A 20,694-nucleotide genomic window follows, 5' to 3' on the forward strand; every position below is an offset into this window, starting at 1 on the left:
TAGGGTCTCAATATTAGTAAGTTACATTCCCTGTTAGCCTTTGTTACTGGTTTCTGAGGTGGGAAGTGTGGGAAATAGGGATGTTCGATCGTTCGTTGAATTGTGAACGATATGGGCCGTTCGCGCCAAATTCGTGTGGCGCTTCACGGCCCATAATTCACTGCGGCATCGCAGTGCATTGCTGGCTGATGATTGGCCAAGCATGCACTATGACCCGCATGCTTGGCCAATCACAGCACCGTCGGTAGAGAGAGCTGTAATTGGCCAAAGCCAGGGTGGCTTTGGCCAATTATGGCTCAGGGGGTTTAGAACATGCCCCACACTATATAAGGCTGCCTGCACGGTGGCCCTGTGTAGTGTGTACCGGCGTGCTTAGAGAGAGAGAGAGAGACAGTGTCATTTTATTTGAGTTAGCTAGATTAGGCAGCACAGTCAGTGAGTTAGCTGCACTTACAGTGTATTGTGTATATATATGCATCCCAGGTGTTGCATATATATATATATATATATATATATATATACACTGTATTCAGTTTAGCTATATCCGTTCCTGTTATCCTCCTACTGACAGGCAGGCTTGTCTTGTTACATATTTACAGCTACCTGAAGAAAATTGCTGGTGTTCTTTTGATCCTATTAGTACCACAGTCAGGCAGCTAGACTATTTACAGTTAGTGTAGTCCTCCTCAGTGTTCAGTTAAAGCTACAAGTTAGTTTAGTGTGACCTCTGCACAGTGTTCAGCTAAAATTACAAGTTAGTGTAGTGCACAGTGTTCAGCTAAAGCTACAAGTTAGGGTAGTGCGTCCTCCTCACAGTGTTCAGCTAAAGCTACAAGTTGGTGTAGTGTGTTCTCCTCACAGTGTTCAGCGAAAACTACAAGTTAGTGTAGTGCGACCTCTGCACAGTGTTCAGCTAAAACTACAAGTTAGTGTAGTGAGACCTCTACACAGTGTTCAGCTAAAGCTACAAGTTAGTGTAGTGCGTCCTGCTCACAGTGTTCAGCTAAAGCTACAAGTTAGTTTAGTGTGACCTCTGCACATTGTTAAGCTAAAGCTACAAGTTAGGGTAGTGCATTCTCCTCACAGTGTTCAGCTAAAGCTACAAGTTGGTATAGTGTGTCCTCCTCACAGTGTTCAGTGAAAACTACAAGTTAGTGTAGTGCGACCTCTGCACAGTGTTCAGCTAAAGCTACAAGTTAGTGTAGTGCATCCTCCTCTAAAGCTACAAGTTAGGGTAGTGCGTCCTCCTCACAGTGTTCAGCTAAAGCTACAAGTTGGTGTAGTGTGTCCTCCTCACAGTGTTCAGCGAAAATTACAAGTTAGTGTAGTGCGACCTCTGCACAGTGTTCAGCTAAAGCTACAAGTTAGTGTAGTGCGTCCTCCTCACAGTGTTCAGCTAAAGCTACAAGTTAGTTTAGTGTGACCTCTGCACAGTGTTCAGCTAAAGCTACAAGTTAGGGTAGTGCATCCTCCTCACAGTGTTCAGCTAAAGCTACAAGTTGGTGTAGTGTGTCCTCCTCACAGTGTTCAGCGAAAACCACAAGTTATTTTTTGCGAGCTCTGCACAGTGTTCAGATAAAGCTACCTGTAGAAGGTTGGTGGTGTTTTTCTGATCCTATCACTACCGCAGGCAGCTAAACAAGCTACAAGTTATTTTTTGGCGAGCTCTGCACAGTGTTCAGCTAAAGCTACCTGTAGAAGGTTGGTGGTGTTTTCCTGATCCTATCACTACCGCAGGCAGCTAAATAAGCTACAAGTTAGTGCAGTGCGAGCTCTGCACAGTGTACACCTAAAGCTACCTGTAGAAGGTTGGTGATGTTTTCCTGATCCTATCACTACCACAGGCAGCTAAATAAGCTACAAGTTAGTGTAGTGCAAGCTCTGCACAGTGTTCAGCTAAAGCTACCTGTAGAAGTTGGTGGTGTTTTCCTGATCCTATCACTACCGCAGGCAGCTAAATAAGCTTCAAGTTATTTTTTGGCAAGCTCTGCACAGTGTTTAGCTAAAGCTACCTGTAGAAGGTTGGTGGTGTTCTCATACTACAGGCAGGCAGTTGATTTTGCTAGCTGCAGTATTAGTACATATATATATGTGTGTCCTCCTCACAGTGTTCAGCAAAAACTACAAGTTAGTGTAGTGCGACCTCTGCACAGTGTTCAGCTAAAGCTACAAGATAGTGTAGGGCGTCCTCCTCACAGTGTTCAGCTAAAACTACAAGTTAGTGTAGTGAGACCTCTGCAGTGTTCAGCTAAAGCTACAAGTTAGTGTAGTGCATCCTCCTCACAGTGTTCAGCTAAAGCTACAAGTTAGTTTAGTGTGACCTCTGCACAGTGTTCAGCTAAAGCTACAAGTTAGGGTAGTGCATCCTCCTCACAGTGTTCAGCTAAAGCTACAAGTTGGTGTAGTGTGTCCTCCTCACAGTGTTCAGCGAAAACTACAAGTTAGTGTAGTGCGACCTCTGCAGAGTGTTCAGCTAAAGCTACACGTTAGTGTAGTGTGTCCTCCTCACAGTGTTTAGCTAAAACTACAAGTTAGTGTAGTGCGACCTCTGCACAGTGTTCAGCTAAAGCTACAAGTTAGTGTAGTGCGTCCTCCTCACAGTGTTCAGCTAAACCTACAAGTTATTTTTTGCGAGCTCTGCACAGTGTTCAGCTAAAGCTACCTGTAGAAGGTTGGTGGTGTTTTCCTGATCCTATCACTACCGCAGGCAGCTAAATAAGCTACAAGTTATTTTTTGGTGAGCTCTGCACAGTGTTCAGCTAAAGCTACCTATAGAAGGTTGGTGCTGTTTTCCTGATCCTATCACTACCGCAGGCAGCTAAATAAGCTACAAGTTAGTGTAGTGCGAGCTCTGCACAGTGTTCACCTAAAGCTACCTGTAGAAGGTTGGTGGTGTTTTCCTGATCCTATCACTACCGCAGGCAGCTAAATAAGCTACAAGTTAGTGTAGTGCGAGCTCTGCACAGTGTTCAGCTAAAGCTACCTGTAGAAGGTAGGTGGTGTTTTCCTGATCCTATCACTACCACAGGCAGCTAAATAAGCTACAAGTTATTTTTTGGCAAGCTCTGCACAGTGTTTAGCTAAAGCTACCTGTAGAAGGTTGGTGATGTTCTCATACTACAGGCAGGCAGTTGATTTTGCTAGCTGCAGTATCAGTACATATATATATGTGTGTCCTCCTCACAGTGTTCAGCGAAAACTACAAGTTAGTGTAGTGCGACCTCTGCACAGTGTTCTGCTAAACCTACAAGTTAGTGTAGTGCGTCCTTCTCTAAAGCTACAAGTTAGGGTAGTGCGTCCTCCTCACATTGTTCAGCTAAAGCTACAAGTTGGTGTAGTGTGTCCTCCTCACAGTGTTCAGCTAAAGCTACAAGTTAGTTTAATGTGACCTCTGCACAGTGTTCAGCTAAAGCTACAAGTTAGGGTAGTGCATCATCCTCACAGTGTTCAGCTAAAGCTACAAGTTAGTGTAGTGTGACCTCTGCACAGTGTTCAGCTAAAGCTACAAGTTAGTGTAGTGCGTCCTCCTCACAGTGTTCAGCTAAAACTACAAGTTAGTGTAGTGCGACCTCTGCACAGTGTTCAGCTAAAGCTACACGTTAGTGTAGTGCGTCCTCCTCACAGTGTTTAGCTAAAACTACAAGTTAGTGTAGTGCGACCTCTGCACAGTGTTCAGCTAAAGCAACAAGTTAGTGTAGTGCGTCCTCCTCACAGTGTTCAGCGAAAACTACAAGTTAGTGTAGTGCGACCTCTGTACAGTGTTCAGCTAAAGCTACAAGTTAGTGTAGTGCGTCCTCCTCACAGTGTTCAGCTAAACCTACAAGTTATTTTTTGCGAGCTCTGCGCAGTGTTCAGCTAAAGCTACCTGTAGAAGGTTGGTAGTGTTTTCCTGATCCTATCACTACCGCAGGCAGCTAAATAAGCTACAAGTTATTTTTTAGCGAGCTCTGCACAGTGTTCAGCTAAAGCTACCTATAGAAGGTTGGTGGTGTTTTCCTGATCCTATCACTACCGCAGGCAGCTAAATAAGCTACAAGTTAGTGTAGTGCGAGCTCTGCACAGTGTTCAGCTAAAGCTACCTGTAGAATGTTGGTGGTGTTTTCCTGATCCTATCACTACCACAGGCAGCTAAATAAGCTACAAGTTATTTTTTGGCGAGCTCTGCACAGTGTTTAGCTAAAGCTACCTGTAGAAGGTTGGTGGTGTTCTCATACTACAGGCAGGCAGTTGATTTTGCTAGCTGCAGTATCAGTACATATATATATATGTGTGTCCTCCTCACAGTGTTCAGCGAAAACTACAAGTTAGTGTAGTGCGACCTCTGCAGAGTGTTCAGCTAAAGCTACACGTTAGTGTAGTGCGTCCTCCTCACAGTGTTTAGCTAAAACTACAAGTTAGTGTAGTGCGACCTCTGCACAGTGTTCAGCTAAAGCTACAAGTTAGTGTAGTGCGTCCTCCTCACAGTGTTCAGCTAAACCTACAAGTTATTTTTTGCGAGCTCTGCACAGTGTTCAGCTAAAGCTACCTGTAGAAGGTTGGTGGTGTTTTCCTGATCCTATCACTACCGCAGGCAGCTAAATAAGCTACAAGTTATTTTTTGGTGAGCTCTGCACAGTGTTCAGCTAAAGCTACCTATAGAAGGTTGGTGGTGTTTTCCTGATCCTATCACTACCGCAGGCAGCTAAATAAGCTACAAGTTAGTGTAGTGCGAGCTCTGCACAGTGTTCACCTAAAGCTACCTGTAGAAGGTTGGTGGTGTTTTCCTGATCCTATCACTACCGCAGGCAGCTAAATAAGCTACAAGTTAGTGTAGTGCGAGCTCTGCACAGTGTTCAGCTAAAGCTACCTGTAGAAGGTTGGTGGTGTTTTCCTGATCCTATCACTACCACAGGCAGCTAAATAAGCTACAAGTTATTTTTTGGCAAGCTCTGCACAGTGTTTAGCTAAAGCTACCTGTAGAAGGGTGGTGTTCTCATACTACAGGCAGGCAGTTGATTTTGCTAGCTGCAGTATCAGTACATATATATATGTGTGTCCTCCTCACAGTGTTCAGCGAAAACTACAAGTTAGTGTAGTGCGACCTCTGCACAGTGTTCAGCTAAACCTACAAGTTAGTGTAGTGCGTCCTTCTCTAAAGCTACAAGTTAGGGTAGTGCGTCCTCCTCACATTGTTCAGCTAAAGCTACAAGTTGGTGTAGTGTGTCCACCTCACAGTGTTCAGCTAAAGCTACAAGTTAGTTTAATGTGACCTCTGCACAGTGTTCAGCTAAAGCTACAAGTTAGGGTAGTGCATCATCCTCACAGTGTTCAGCTAAAGCTACAAGTTAGTGTAGTGTGACCTCTGTACAGTGTTCAGCTAAAGCTACAAGTTAGTGTAGTGCGTCCTCCTCACAGTGTTCAGCTAAAACTACAAGTTAGTGTAGTGCGACCTCTGCACAGTGTTCAGCTAAAGCTACACATTAGTGTAGTGCGTCCTCCTCACAGTGTTTAGCTAAAACTACAAGTTAGTGTAGTGCGACCTCTGCACAGTGTTCAGCTAAAGCAACAAGTTAGTGTAGTGCGTCCTCCTCACAGTGTTCAGCGAAAACTACAAGTTAGTGTAGTGCGACCTCTGTACAGTGTTCAGCTAAAGCTACAAGTTAGTGTAGTGCGTCCTCCTCACAGTGTTCAGCTAAACCTACAAGTTATTTTTTTGCGAGCTCTGCGCAGTGTTCAGCTAAAGCTACCTGTAGAAGGTTGGTAGTGTTTTCCTGATCCTATCACTACCGCAGGCAGCTAAATAAGCTACAAGTTATTTTTTAGCGAGCTCTGCACAGTGTTCAGCTAAAGCTACCTATAGAAGGTTGGTGGTGTTTTCCTGATCCTATCACTACCGCAGGCAGCTAAATAAGCTACAAGTTAGTGTAGTGCGAGCTCTGCACAGTGTTCAGCTAAAGCTACCTGTAGAATGTTGGTGGTGTTTTCCTGATCCTATCACTACCACAGGCAGCTAAATAAGCTACAAGTTATTTTTTGGCGAGCTCTGCACAGTGTTTAGCTAAAGCTACCTGTAGAAGGTTGGTGGTGTTCTCATACTACAGGCAGGCAGTTGATTTTGCTAGCTGCAGTATCAGTACATATATATATATGTGTGTCCTCCTCACAGTGTTCAGCGAAAACTACAAGTTAGTGTAGTGCGACCTCTGCACAGTGTTCAGCTAAAGCTACAAGTTAGTGTAGTGCGTCCTCCTCTAAAGCTACAAGTTAGTGTAGTGCGACCTCTGCACAGTGTTCAGCTAAAGCTACAATTTAGTGTAGTTCGTCCTCCTCACAGTGTTCAGCTCAAGCTACAAGTTAGTTTAATGTGACCTCTGCACAGTGTTCAGCTAAAGCTACAAGTTAGGGTAGTGCATCATCCTCACAGTGTTCAGCTAAAGCTACAAGTTGGTGTAGTGTGTCCTCCTCACAGTGTTCAGCGAAAACTACAAGTTAGTGTAGTGCGACCTCTGCACAGTGTTTAGCTAAAGCTACAAGTTAGTGTGGTGCGTCCTCCTCACAGTGTTCAGCTAAAACTACAAGTTAGTGTAGTGCGACCTCTGCACAGTGTTCAGCTAAAGCTACACGTTAGTGTAGTGCGTCCTCCTCACAGTGTTTAGCTAAAACTACAAGTTAGTGTAGTGCGACCTCTGCACAGTGTTCAGCTAAAGCTACAAGTTAGTGTAGTGCGTCCTCCTCACAGTGTTCAGCGAAAACTACAAGTTAGTGTAGTGCGACCTCTGCACAGTGTTCAGCTAAAGCTACAAGTTAGTGTAGTGCGTCCTCCTCACAGTGTTCAGCTAAAGCTACCTGTAGAAGGTTGGTAGTGTTTTCCTGATCCTATCACTACCGCAGGCAGCTAAATAAGCTACAAGTTATTTTTTGGCGAGTTCTGCACAGTGTTCAGCTAAAGCTACCTGTAGAAGGTTGGTGGTGTTTTCCTGATCCTATCACTACCGCAGGCAGCTAAATAAGCTACAAGTTAGTGTAGTGCGAGCTCTGCACACTGTTCACCTAAAGCTACCTGTAGAAGGTTGGTGGTGTTTTCCTGATCCTATCACAACCGCAGACAGCTAAATAAGCTACAAGTTAGTGTAGTGCGAGCTCTGCACAGTGTTCAGCTAAAGCTACCTGTAGAAGGTTGGTGGTGTTTTCCTGATCCTATCACTACCGCAGGCAGCTAAATAAGCTACAAGTTATTTTTTGGCGAGCTCTGCACAGTGTTTAGCTAAAGCTACCTGTAGAAGGTTGGTGGTGTTCTCATACTACAGGCAGGCAGTTGTGTCTAGAGACAACAGTGCTGGTCGTGGAGACGGTGCATTCTCCTCAGCACGTGGCCGTGGGACACGCTTGGCCTTTTTTTCGGCAGCTGGCCATGTTGAGCCAACACATGCGGAAGACTTGGTCGAGTGGATGACCAAGCCGTCCTCATCCTCCTCATTCTCTCTCACCCATGCTCAGGGTACTTTGTCTGGCAAAGCAGCGGCCTCTTCCCTCGGCTCAATGTCATCAGTGACTCCTTCCCTAGCCCCACCATGTCCTCCTGAGGAGTTCCTTTGAACTGTTTGACCACAGTGTTGGGTACATGCTCCAGGAGGATGCCCAGCGTTTGGAAGGCTCTGATGATGATACTGAGCTAGATGAAGGCAGTAACGTGAGCATGGACAGAGGGTGTGCCCAAGAAGGACAGCAATCTGTCTGGCAGTCATGCTCCCCCTGCTGCAGCATACTGCCAGGTTTGCTCCAGTGATGAGGAGGGAGGGGATGATGAGGTCACTGACTCAACGTGAGTGCTTGAGGAGAGAGGAGGAGGAGGAGGCACATCACCAACGAGGCAGGATGCCCTCCAGGGGCCAGCCTAAGGGCAGCACACTGACTGCATCACACCCCAAAGCTCCGCATGTGCAGGGCGCTGCAGTCTCTGCGCGTTATTCAAAAAGTTCTTTGGTGTGGGCCTTTTTTGAGACGAGTGCATCAGATCGCACCGCTGCTATTTGCAACATATGTCTCAAACGTATCTCGCGTGGCCAAAACATCTCCCGCTTGGGCACCACATGCTTGACCAGACATATGTTGACCTGCCATGCAGTTCGTTGGCAAGCGTATCTAAAAGATAACAACAAAACCTGGGGAATGCCCAGGAAAAAACTCCAAGCCTACTTACCACCAGCTCGCAGACAACCAATTAACCTGTCTAACTGTACGCGTTAAAAACAGGGGTTCAGTCCGCACGCATTTACAAACACATGCTTAAGCCACAGAGCCATGTCACGGCACCCTGTAATCTGTGGTCCTAACACTAAAAATGGACACAGTGGAGGCACATGCATACTGATGGTTAAGTGAGGGCAGGTGGACTGAAGGGACAGGGCACACCAGACACCCAACAAATAGCACAATGGCTGCAAAGGTGCTGGTGCGTTGCTGGACCAATACACACCCCAACGTGATTACAAAAACATTGCCACCACCCTCACTTATAGCTGGCTATCGCAGTAAGTTGCATTGGAAGCGTATCTAAAAGACCCACACCAAAGAACAAAGAGGACCTCTCCTTGCTCCTCATCAGCTGAGATCTCCAACTCCGCTATACCTTCAGTCCTCTCTGAGACCTGCACTGAGAGGAATAAAGGTGTAGAATTAGGTGTGTCATAGCCAAGTACTTGTGGGCAATCTGCTTTCGGTACACCGACGTCAGATTTTTACCAGGCAAATTTCCCTGCCCCAGCTGCTGCACCGCTGAAAGAAGTTCGCTCCCAGCCATCCACATGCCCAGCGGTTGAATGCTAGCTTGGCAAAATTGCTAGCACTTCAACTGCTGCCTTTTCAGTTGATAGACTCTGCCCCCTTCCGTGAGTTTGTGGAATGTGCGGTTCCTCAGTGGCAGGTACCCAAACGCCACTTTTTCTCACAGAAGGTGATTCCGGCTCTCTACCGCCATGTGGAAGGCAATGTCTTGGCCTCGCTGGACTGGGCGGTCAGCGGTAAGGTGCATATTACAGCTGACTCATGGTCCAGCAGGCATGGACAGGGACTTAACCTAAGTTTCACCGCGCATTGGGTGACTCTGCTGGCAGCTGGGAAGGATGCAGGACAAGGTGCAGTAGTGTTGGAGGTTGTTCTGCCATGCCTCCAAAATGCCACTACTAATGATTGTGACACACCTCTCTCCTCCTCCCCCTCCTCTTCTTCTTCCTCCCTGGCCTCTTCCTGTGATTTGTCCTCGGAACCAGCGGTGCTCCATAGGCATTCAAGGGGCTACGCAAGTACGCAGGCCAAGAGATGCCATGCGGTGCTTGAGCTGGTATGCTTGGGGGACAGGAGCCACACTGGGGCAGAGGTTCTGTCAGCTCTGCAGGGGCAGGTTCAGAGGTGGTTGACACCACACCAACTTAAGCCAGGAATGGTGGTTTGAGACAATGGCACCAACCTCCTCTCTGCCCTCCGACAGGGACAAATGACCCATGTGCCCCGTTTGGCTCACGTCCTTAACTTGATGGTGCAGCATTCTTGGGCAGGTACCCGGGCTTACAGGATGTCCTGAGACAGGCCAGGAAAGTCTGTGTGCATTTCCGCCGGTCACATAATGCCAGTGCTCGGCTGGCGGACCTCCAAAAGGAGTTTAACCTGCCCAAGAACCGCCTAATCTGTGACATGCCCACCAGGTGGAACTCAACGTTGGCCATGCTGCAGTGGCTGCACATGCAGCAGAGGGCCATCAATGAGTACCTGTGCGACTATTGCACCAGGACAGGGTCAGGGGAGCTTGTTTTTTTCCCCCACGCCAGTGGGCCATGATCAGGGATGCATGCACTGTCCTGTCACCATTTGAGAAGGCCACGAGGATGGTGAGCAGTGACAGTGCATGCATCAGTGACACTGTCCCCCTTGACCACCTGTTGGAGCACACGCTGCGTGGAATAATGGACAGGGCACTTGAGGCAGAACAGAGGCAGGAAGAGGAGGACTTCCTTAGCTCTCAAGGCCCCCTTTATCCAGACAGTGTTCCTGCGTGCCCGCCGATCACACAGGAAGAGGACGAGGAAGAGGAGGAGGAGGATTGTGTCAGTATGGAGGTGGAGCCTGGCACTCAGCATCAGCAGCAGTCTTTAAGGGATCAGTCCCAAGAAACACATGGACTTGTACGTGGCTGGGAGGAGGTGGCTGCGGACCATGTCGTCCTTAGTGACCCAGAGGACTCCGGACCGAATGCCTCAGCAAACCTATGCTGCATGGCCTCCCTGATCCTGCAAAGCCTGCGTAAGGATCCTCGTATTCGTGGTATCAAGGAGAAGGACCAATACTGGCTGGCAACCCTCCTTGATCCACGTTACAAGGGTAAGGTTGCAGACCTTATCTTGCCATCGCAGAGGGAGCAGAGGATGAAACATCTTCAGGAGGCCTTGCAGAAAGGTCTGTGCAACGCGTTCCCAGAGACTGGGAGGTTACAAATTCCTGTTTCTGGACAACGTGTTGCTGAGGCTTCGGTCAGTCAAAGAAGGAGCGCTGGAGAAGGTGGCCGCCTGACCGATGCGTTCAGACAATTTTTTAGTCCGCAGCCCCAAGGTATGATCGGTTCCAGCAACCATCGCCAGCGTCTGTTTTACATGGTGCAGGAATACCTAGGGGCAAGATCTGACTTGGACACCTTTCCCACCGAAAATCCTCTGGGTTACTGGGTCTCGAGGATGGATCACTGGCCAGAGCTTGCACAGTATGCAATTGAGCTACTGGCCTGTCCTGCATCCAGTGATCTTTCGGAACGCACATTCAGTGCTGCTGGAGGCTTTGTAACCGATCACAGAGTGCGTCTGTCAACCGACTCGGTCGATCGACTGACCTTCATAAAGATGAATCAGTCTTGGATCACCACCAGCTACCAAGCACCTGATGCTGATGTAACTGAATAATTTTTTTTGAAATCTCAGATCCCTTCAAAGACTGCCTATGCTGATGCTGAGTGACTATCCTGAGTAATTATCCTCTTCCTCCTCAATGATCACGCTGATAGCTTGTAAGAACATTTTTGGTTCTGGGCGCCGCCACCAGTGCCTAAGGCCCAATTTTTCAGCCCCTGTTTAACACAATTTAATTACAATTTTTGATGCAATACTTTGCAGCAGGGCTCGTTCCTGCGTTCCAACTAGAGTTTCTGTGAGGGGTTGCAGTGTTGTGGCACCAGCACCAGTGCCTAAGGCCCAATTTTTCAGTCTCTGTTTAACAGGGGCGTGTAATTACAATTTTTGATGCAATACTTTGCAGCAGGCCTCGTTCCTGAGTTCCAACTAGAGTATCTGTGAGGGGTTGCAGTGTTGTGGCACCAACACCAGTGCCTAAGGCCCAATTTTTCAGCCCCTGTTCAACAGGGGCATGTAATTACAATTCTCGATCTAATATTTCACAGCAGGGGCCGTTTCTGCGCCCACCAAGAGCGAGTGAGGACTTACAGTGTTGTGGCTCCAGCACCACCACCACCAAAGGCCCAATTTTTCTGCCCCTGTTCAACAGGGGCATGTAATTACAATTCTTGATCTAATATTTCACAGCAGGGCCCTGTGAGGGCTTACAGTGTTGTGGCCACAACAACACCTAAGGCCCAAATTTCTGCTGAGTATATAGGGCAGGCCCCTACTTTCAAACATCCAACTTACAAACGACTCCTACTTGCAAACGGAAGGAGACAACAGGAAGTGAGATGAAATCTACCCCTAGGAAGGGAAATTCTCTCCTGTAAGAGTTAATATGGGAAAAACATTTCTCCTTTCCACTGATGCTTTATCACCAATCCTTGTTTCACAAAAAAACCCAAATTTTCAAAAAACATTTGGCATTGGGACAAAAAGTGAGGTTCAATCTTCTGAAGAGGAGCACAGACAGCAAAACAAATGCTAAACAAGTTAAAAATGTACCCGTTCAAAATTACAAACAGATTCTACTTAACAACAAACCTACAGTCCCTGTCTTGTTTGCACCGCCTGTATACTGCTGTTCAGAGTATGTAGGGCCTGGTGGCCCCACACCATTCCTTTTTTTAATTTGGGTGTGGGGTTTCCCTTAATATCCATACAAGACCCAAAGGGCCTGGTAATGGACTGGGGGGTACCCATGCCGTTTGTCTCACTGATTTTCATCCATATTGCCAGGACCCGACATTACATTAAAGCCGCAAGCAGTTTTAAATGCCGTTAAAAAACAGCTGTTTTTATAACTTTTTTTGCATTGATACATGTCCCCTGGGGCAGGACCCGGGTCCCCCAACCATTTATAGGACAATACCATGAAAATTAGCCTTTAAAATGAGCACTTTTGATTTTGAACGTTCGAGTCCCATAGACGTCAATGGGGTTCTAACGTTCGTGCAAATTTTCGGTCCATTCGCAGGTTCTGGTGCAAACCGAACCGGGGGGTGTTCGGTTCATCCCTAGTGGGAAAAATCCTTTATAGGCGACACAGTAATAGAAACCTGCTAGCGGTTCTTACACTACAATAATGAAAAAGATGATTTTGTTCTTGATTGTGGTCATCCCCTTTCCTGTCCCCAGTAGCACCGGTTGAATTACAGGAACAGGAAGTAAGGGTAAGTCATCTGAAAAACCTGTTAGACAGAGGTTATAAACCCATCCTCTCTTGATCAACCTACAATTCACACAACTTTCACCTAAGATGTACACACTTTTGTAAAAAAAAAAAAATTATGTGAAAATGTGTGAGTTTCGGGTCACAATTTTGTAGATCTTGGCTAAAAACATTGATAACTACTGTAGATCCCTAAAATGACAAAAACCGAGATAAAAGCTACAAATTTGCTGTGGTTCCACACAATGTTTCCAGCCATTGTGTAGTGTAGCAGATTTCAGGAGCATAATTCAGCACAGTGTCAATAGGATGGGCTTCCAGAGAATAATATAGGTAATATGATTGTCAACAGCTGGCTTATTGAAGTGAAATACAGTACATCTGCTAATAAGGTCATAGATCTCCAGAGAAATATGAGAGATTCTTGTATTATACGGCCAAGTTATTTGATCGTTTATTTAAAACAAGGAACATGGAGAATTTCCATAGGGAGCTGGTACATCACATTATTCCTGGGCACAATGTCGTCCTTTGCTAACTTCCCATGCACATGGAAAGGTTATGTTGCCCTATCAATCCCCTCATCTGGTACAGTCCTGAACAGCAATCTGCTGCTACTCCCTTGTTATTACATTATTAGTTTTAATTTTTCTATGTTTATTTTTTCTTTTTTTATAGGAAAGCAGAGAGGAACTGTAATGCATTTCCCAACACTCTTCGTCTTTATCTCTGTCATGTCAGCTGATGCAGCTGCACCGAGAACTTTCCTATGGCAAGAAATCGGGAACCCGTCTTGTATTCGCTGTTGTGGAGGCTCAGAAGAGCCAGCGGATGCTCCTAAGAAAACCAGGATGAAAGAGTATGTGATGTACCCTATGCCGAGGGTCCAGCCACGTATTGAGATGAGCATCCTAAAGGGTTAGTCTTTAAGATAGGGTCTTCTTCCACAAAGTGTTTCAACATATTGTTTAGTTACCATATCCTCTGAGCCCAACATGAACTTGGCTTTTTTAGTAGTGTTTAACAAAAGTGCAATTACAGCAGACAAAATTTGACATTATGGGTCTGCAGTCCCTGACCCTGGTGCATTGAAATGCAATTCTAGTAAACTGGGCTTGCATGGATTTTGAACATCTTTTCATCACCTCTGGAGGTGTCAGGTGGAATAAGTAGAACCAAGCACAGTATATAGTCACAAGCAACAAACATAGTCATTTGGAGGCCAGGGAAGAGCAAGCGTAGCCAACGAACATGCCATGGCTTAGGGAAATCAACAGGTAAAAGGAGAATTCGAAGGATTAAGAAGCACACTTTCTGGAACCCTAACACAATTCCCTGTAACACTAATGCTAATCATTTTACTAATCCTAACACCTCTAACAATAACTGCTCACATTAATCCTTCCTTCAACCCTTATGCCCTGTACACACGGTCGGATTTTCCGACGGAAAATGTGTGATAGGACCTTGTTGTCGGAAATTCCGACCGTGTGTGGGCTCCATCACACATTTTCTGACACACAAAGTTTGAGAGCTTGCTATAACATTTTCCGACAACAAAATCCGTTGTCAGAAATTCCGATCGTGTGTATACAAATCCGACGCACAAAGTGCCACGCATGCTCAGAATAAATTAAGAGACGAAACCTATTGACTACTGCCCCGTTTATAGTCCTGACGTACGTGTATTACGTCACCACATTCAGAACGATCAGATTTTACGACAACTTTGTGTGACCGTGTGTATGCAAGACAAGTTTGAGCCAACATCCGTCGGAAAAAATCCATGGATTTTGTTGTCGGAATGTCCGATTAATGTCCAACCGTGTGAACGGGGAATTAGACTTACCATTTCTGTAACCCTCACACTAATTCTCACAGTAACCCTAACACTAACTCTCCCTGAAACACTAACCAACTTATGACCAAACACCAGGCCTTCTTTATATCATAATAATAACCTTTCCTGTAAACCTAACAAAAGCCCCTCCTGTAACCCTGACCCTAACATTCCCTGTAACACTAATCCTTCCTTAAACCTGTGAACTAACTCTTCCTTTTAGAGTAATACTAACCTTCCCTGTAACCCTAAAACCAACCTTCATGTAACCCTAACACTAACCTTCTCTGTAACCCTAACCCTCCTTATAACACTAACCTCTCTGTAACTTCTCTGTAACTGAGACAGTAACCCTTTTACCATAACACTAAACTTCCCTGTAACCCTAACATTAACTCCTCCTGTAAGTCTAATGCCCTGTGCACACGACCAGTTTTCCTGACGGAATAAACTCTGAAGGTTTTTAGGACGGAGCATAGGTGTGCGCAGCCTATTGTATTAGAGTGTGCACCTCAAAGCTCCAACACATATGTCTTTGTGACATATTAACCAGCCTCTTCCCCACTTGTCATCCTAAAACAATGGGGGGAGGAGGGGAGCAAACAGTGGGACCTAGGCAGCAGAAAGAGAAGGAACTGGGACAAGAGGGGTGGCATACATTGATACCAATTCCCTGTATCCCCCCCCCATGGCAGCTGAATATCGGTGAGAGGAAGAGGAGGAGAAGCCAACGTTCAGCTGTTGCAGAAGAAGATACAGATTGGTCCCTTAATTTTCACTCCAGCCGCCTATCCTGTCCAGATTCTGGGGGTCGGCAAGAAAGGATCGCGGCTTACCTGTCACCTGCCCACAATTGATGGGTTACCAACTCCAGGATTAGGGTGTGCCCAGGCACACCTGGCACACCCCTTGCGCATGCCTATGGGACAGAGTTCCGATGGAATTGCGCTCAAGCTGTCTTGCATACACACGGTCACACCAAATTACGACCGTCCAGAACGCGGTGACGTACAGCACGTATGACGGGTCTTGAAAATGGACGTTCAATAGCCAGTAGCCAATAGCTTCCGTCTCGTACTTGCTTCAGAGCATGCGTCATTTTTGGTGCATCGGAACAGCATACAGACCAGCGGTTTTTCCGATAGTAATTTGTTCCGTCGGAAAAATATAGAACATGTTCTCTATCTAAGTCTGTCTGAATTTTCGACAGAAAAAGTCCGATGGGGCATACACACGGTCGGAATATACGATGAAAAGCTCCCATCGAACTCTTTCTGTCAGAAATTCCGCTCCTGTATAACACTAATCCTTCCAGTAATCTTCAAAAAAACCCTGCTTTAAATAAACTCACCCCCTCCTTTGCATACTCATCTCTTTTGCGTCAGGAAAAAAAAGTAAACTTCTTTGCCCTGGAAAAGGGTTTAGTTGCTTAATTTTTAGGTTAAAGCGGTTGTAAACTGCTGTACGTTTTTTTTTTCTAACCTGCAAGGCAAAGGCATAATGTTCTAGTATGCATCCCATACTAGCACATTACCTGAAAATTAAGCCTTCCAGCGATGCAATGTCATCTCTGGATACAGCTCCCATCTTCAACCATCTTGCCTTTGGTTTTGCAGACTCCAGCTCTGTAATTGGCCACTGGGAGCCGCCAGTCACGGCACAGAGTGCATGCGCTAGTCATGTCATTGGTTGCATGTACAGTAAATATCTTCTAAACGGTGCATGTTTAGGAGATATTTACACTACCAATAGGTAAGCCTTATTATAGGCTTACCTATAGGTAAAATTCAAAGATAGAAGTTTACTTCCTCTTTAAGTGAAGGGGAAGGGATACATTTAGTGTTAAAGCGTGAGGGAAATTCTACACACTTTCTGTCTATTTGAAAAGTGTTAATCAGTAAAATGAGTGGAACCCACCTACACAAATGGGACAAGACTCACTTTAAAGTACACAAATGGGACAAGCCTCACTTTAAAGTGGTTGTATACCCTAATTTGTCATTTTTACCTACAGGTAACCCTATAATAAGGCTTACCTGTAGGTAAAATTAATATCTCCTAAACCTGTAAACCTTTGCATGCAGCCGCTGACGTCAGCGGAGCATGCGCTCTGAATGCCCGGCTGAAGGTCCGGCAGACGTTGAAGGACCTTGCTGAGAAGAGTGACATCATTGCGCCTCCGGCCACTCACACCACCTGAGCCACGAACTCGGGAGAAATGCAGAGGGCAAGATGTCAGCTCCCTCAGCGTGGACCGGGCTACAATACGTGGGCTTCAATCTAAGGTAAGTAGTTCATAATGAACTAGTATGCGTTGCATACTAGCTCATTATGCCTTTGCCTTGCAGGGTGTTTTTTTCTTTTTCTTTTTTTAGATGTGCGGGTATACAATCGCTTTAAGAGCTAAGACTAGGGTGAGTGGGAATTTAAAGAAGAAAGCATAAAGACTTTAAAATAAGTTTTTAACAATTTAATACATAATGGGTTAGGTTATAGGATCCCTTAACTTTATACGCCAGGGAATCCAGAGAGAAGGGCTACACCCCAAAAAATACTGGTTTTGGAGCACCAACGACTAACTCTTTTAGACGTGTGTTTGTGTTTTTTTTTTCCATTTTGTCTATGTGAATTGTTTTTGTGCCTTTACCTAACCCTGGAACAATGATTTCATCATCATTAATGTTTTTGGTATGCCATTACCTCAGGGTAACGACATACCAACACTTACAAAGAAGGTGAAATTATTGTGTCTGGAGTTGGGCTTTATGTAAATTAAAAAAATGTCAAACAACCTACGTTGTATATGTTTGCCCAAATGAATTGTTCCTCACTGTGATGTACTGTACCATCACTTTGACAGGTGACAAGGGTGATATAGGAGACAAAGGGCCTCCAGGAGTCTCAGGAAAAGAAGGTGAACGAGGACCACAAGGGATTCTGGGGTTGAAGGGTCAGAAGGGTCAAGTAGGTCCACCAGGAAACTCCTGCAAGGTCCAGTATTCTGCTTTCTCCGTTGCCCGTCGTAAATCAGTGCACAGCACTGATTACTTCCAAGCCGTCATCTTCGACACAGAGTTTGTAAATCTTTACAAACACTTCAACATGTTCTCAGGGACCTTCGTCTGCTACATTTCTGGGATCTACTACTTCAACTTAAATGTCCACACCTGGAATCTGAAAGAGACCTATATACACATCATGAAGAATGACCAGGAGATGGCCATTTTATATGCACAGCCAAGTGACCGGAGTATTATGCAAAGTCAAAGCCTTATGCTTGAGCTGAAGGAGAAGGACGAAGTTTGGGTGAGGATGTTCAAACGGGAGCGAGAGAACGCATTGTACAATGATGATACTGATGTCTATATTATCTTTAATGGTTATCTGATCAGACCAGCGGATGAGTGAACACTCCGTGGTGTACCTCTGACATTTTTGGACTTGAAAACGGCACAAAACAAAAAGACTGTTTTGCTAATGTTTATTGCTGCAATTGTATTATCTCCTAAATAGAAGGCTAAAGTGATTCCATTTGATATAGGATATTTTGTATATAAATAAATATTCTCATTAAGGATCTAAAAATTTAGCAGATCTCCATTACTATGCTGCACAACTTAAAATAATATATTTGTGTATGATGCAGTGGGTTATAAGGTGGTTGTGGGGAGGTGCAATGTGGTGTGGCAGCAGTAAACACTCAGAGTCCAGTTGCGGAGAACAGAATAATATTAATGTCAAAGTTCAATAACTCACAGGAAGCACGGCGGTAGGGTGCCCAATCAGGAACAATCACAGAATGTAACAGCAGTATGTAGAAGAGCAGGTCGCAGATGTGCCAACAATGTCTGTCTGGAGGGGCGGAATGTGGCCTGGCCAGTCCGTGCCCAAATAGGAAGGTCTCCAGGAAGGATGGCATGTCCCTATCCTTTCCCTACGCGTCTGGAACCTACTGCTAATTTCTGTCCCTACCAGACGGGTGACATGTCCCTACACTACTCACAAGTGAAATGTGCTCCAAGTCTGAGAGCCAGGGCCAGCGCCTTAAAGCGGTTGTATTGTCCTTTTGGTCATTTTTACCTACAGATAACAAAATGGTGTAAAAAATAATTCCGCGCTGCCCTTAGTACTAGCAGGTAACACAACAATTAGATATAGCAAAACAATAAGAAAACAAATAGTGTAGTGCTATGTGAGAATAAAAAAAAATAATAAACTAAGCGTGATGCAAATCAAAAATGGGCAATATACCCAAATACTCTCAGTAATGAAATATAAACAAAAATAATAGTCCGTGCATATAGGTGGTTGAATGTCCGTGAAGGTCAAAAAACAAAATAAACAATGTTCTAAAAAAGTTCAAAACTTCATATTGATATCCAAACAGTGACGGGAATGTGTGGCTATAGTGAGGGAAACCACCACCGATAAACAGAAAGCTTACCAAGATGTTTGAACCCAAAAGAACATGCGTCAAATGCACTGTGTTGTGTGGACAACAATTATAGATGGACACATTAACTCTCCAAATCACTGGACCGGGAATGCCCGACTATCCACAAGATGGAGAAAGTCCTTGCAGGGTAGTTTCATGGGAGACGATGGTCAAACATCCATGGGTATGGTGAGGGTAATTATAAAGGAGGAGAACAGAAAGGGCCACATAGCATAATTTCGTTTAAAATTGCAAAAAATGTTTAATGAAGTTAGAAAACTTACATTTAGTAGATAAAACAAGCGCTTTTTAAAATCAGTACTTCCATATATCACACATGTTTCAGGGTGTAGACTATCGTCACACTGGTTTCCTGTATGGTTCTATGGTGACACAACATCACAGCACTCAAGGGGAGTGGCCATTGGTTTTGATAAGTCGATGGTATTTACGGTGGAGGGGCGCTTGGCTGATCCGGAGGGAAGGTTCCTTTTCATAGGAGGGAAACTGTTTAATATGGTGTGTACAATTGCAAACATCTACTCCCTAAATAAGGACCCTGATAAATTTTTAAAGGGAACATTGAAAAAACTTGATGCTTTCAAAGAGGGGAAATTAATAATTGCATGTGACTTAAACTGGAGCATAGATCCAATATTAGATACTTCTGGGAGCTCCTCCTGGTCCACGGCTCAAAGGCAAAGAGCATTAAAAAAAGTTCTATTGGACTTTCAGCTGACGGACGCATGGAGGATTAGGCATCCAGGGAAACAACACTATACTTTTTATTCCCCTGTCCATCAGACATTCTCAAGGATTGACTATGTCTTAATAAATACCAACTGTTCTCATGTCTTAAAGGAGCAGATATTAAAGCAATCACCCTCTCTGATCACGCCCCAATTATAATCAAACTAGAAATATTAGGGGACCTCCGATGGGGAAAAACTGAAAACTGAATGACTCCCTTATTCAGGACCCTGACATAGTTAAAAGGAGGCAGCAGACACAGCAGAAGTCCCGAAGGCCAACTTTGTAAGGGGAATTCTGATCGGGATAGGGGTGGGGAAAAAGAAAGAAAGGGGGAAAAAGATGGCCCTTTTATATAAAGAGATACAGCAAGTAACGAGACCCAAAGGTATCTCAGAGAGGCAAGAACTTATAGTAAAAAGAGAAGAGTTAGAGGAATTGTTAGAGCAGGAGAGAAATCACGCTTTTCACTTAGTAAATAAGGAAAGAAACCAATGGGGTAATAAATCGGGAAAATGGATGGCTAGAAGTACACAAAAAAGGGGAAGGTGGGACTTTAAATGAGGCAATTGACTTGTGGAGGTAGAGTATATAGTAATAATTTTTTATTTATTTGTAACAATAGTAAAAAAAGTATTTTCATATGTATACATGCACAATGTCATAAACATAATGGATACATATACATTAGCTTGGCAGCACATAAAAGATAGTAAATGTTGATAAATATAATACAAGGTGTTTCATATTAGCAGGCATTAGTACATCATATGTAAAAGAGCTGCTATAAGATAGGTAGACATACACATTGATAATTGCATAGTACTCAATGAATCTTAAATTTATAAAAAGTATATATGGGCCAGTGAATAAGTAATGAGCCGGACTTGTCTGAGCACCCCATTGAAACTCGACGCATGGATGGCTAGAAAAGTAAAGGAAAAAAAGAATAGGTCCACGATCCTTAAAATCAGGGACGATAAGGGAGAGATGGTGTATTCTTCCCCTGAAATAGTAGATACATTTGATTCTTATTATAGTGCTTTATACAATGTGAGTCAGAGAGGGGAAGATAGAG

General features: G+C 44.8%; 1 protein-coding gene across 4 annotated transcripts in view; it reads left to right on the top strand.

The window, feature by feature from the left end:
• C1QTNF8 (C1q and TNF related 8) overlaps nucleotides 1-18,016 on the top strand; it is a 76,604-nt gene extending 58,588 nt beyond the window's left edge. For all 4 annotated transcript variants that reach the window (XM_073636419.1, XM_073636416.1, XM_073636417.1 and 1 more), the window contains 2 exons: nucleotides 13,270-13,509; nucleotides 17,292-18,016. In XM_073636419.1, the coding sequence (XP_073492520.1) occupies nucleotides 13,290-13,509; nucleotides 17,292-17,839 (768 nt within the window). In that variant the 5' untranslated portion in view covers nucleotides 13,270-13,289 and the 3' untranslated portion in view covers nucleotides 17,840-18,016. The remainder of the gene's footprint in view (nucleotides 1-13,269; nucleotides 13,510-17,291) is intronic.
• Nucleotides 18,017-20,694: the final 2,678 nt, after the last annotated feature.

This window comes from Aquarana catesbeiana, linkage group LG06 (assembly GCF_042186555.1).
Source record: "Aquarana catesbeiana isolate 2022-GZ linkage group LG06, ASM4218655v1, whole genome shotgun sequence".
NCBI lineage: Eukaryota > Metazoa > Chordata > Amphibia > Anura > Ranidae > Aquarana > Aquarana catesbeiana.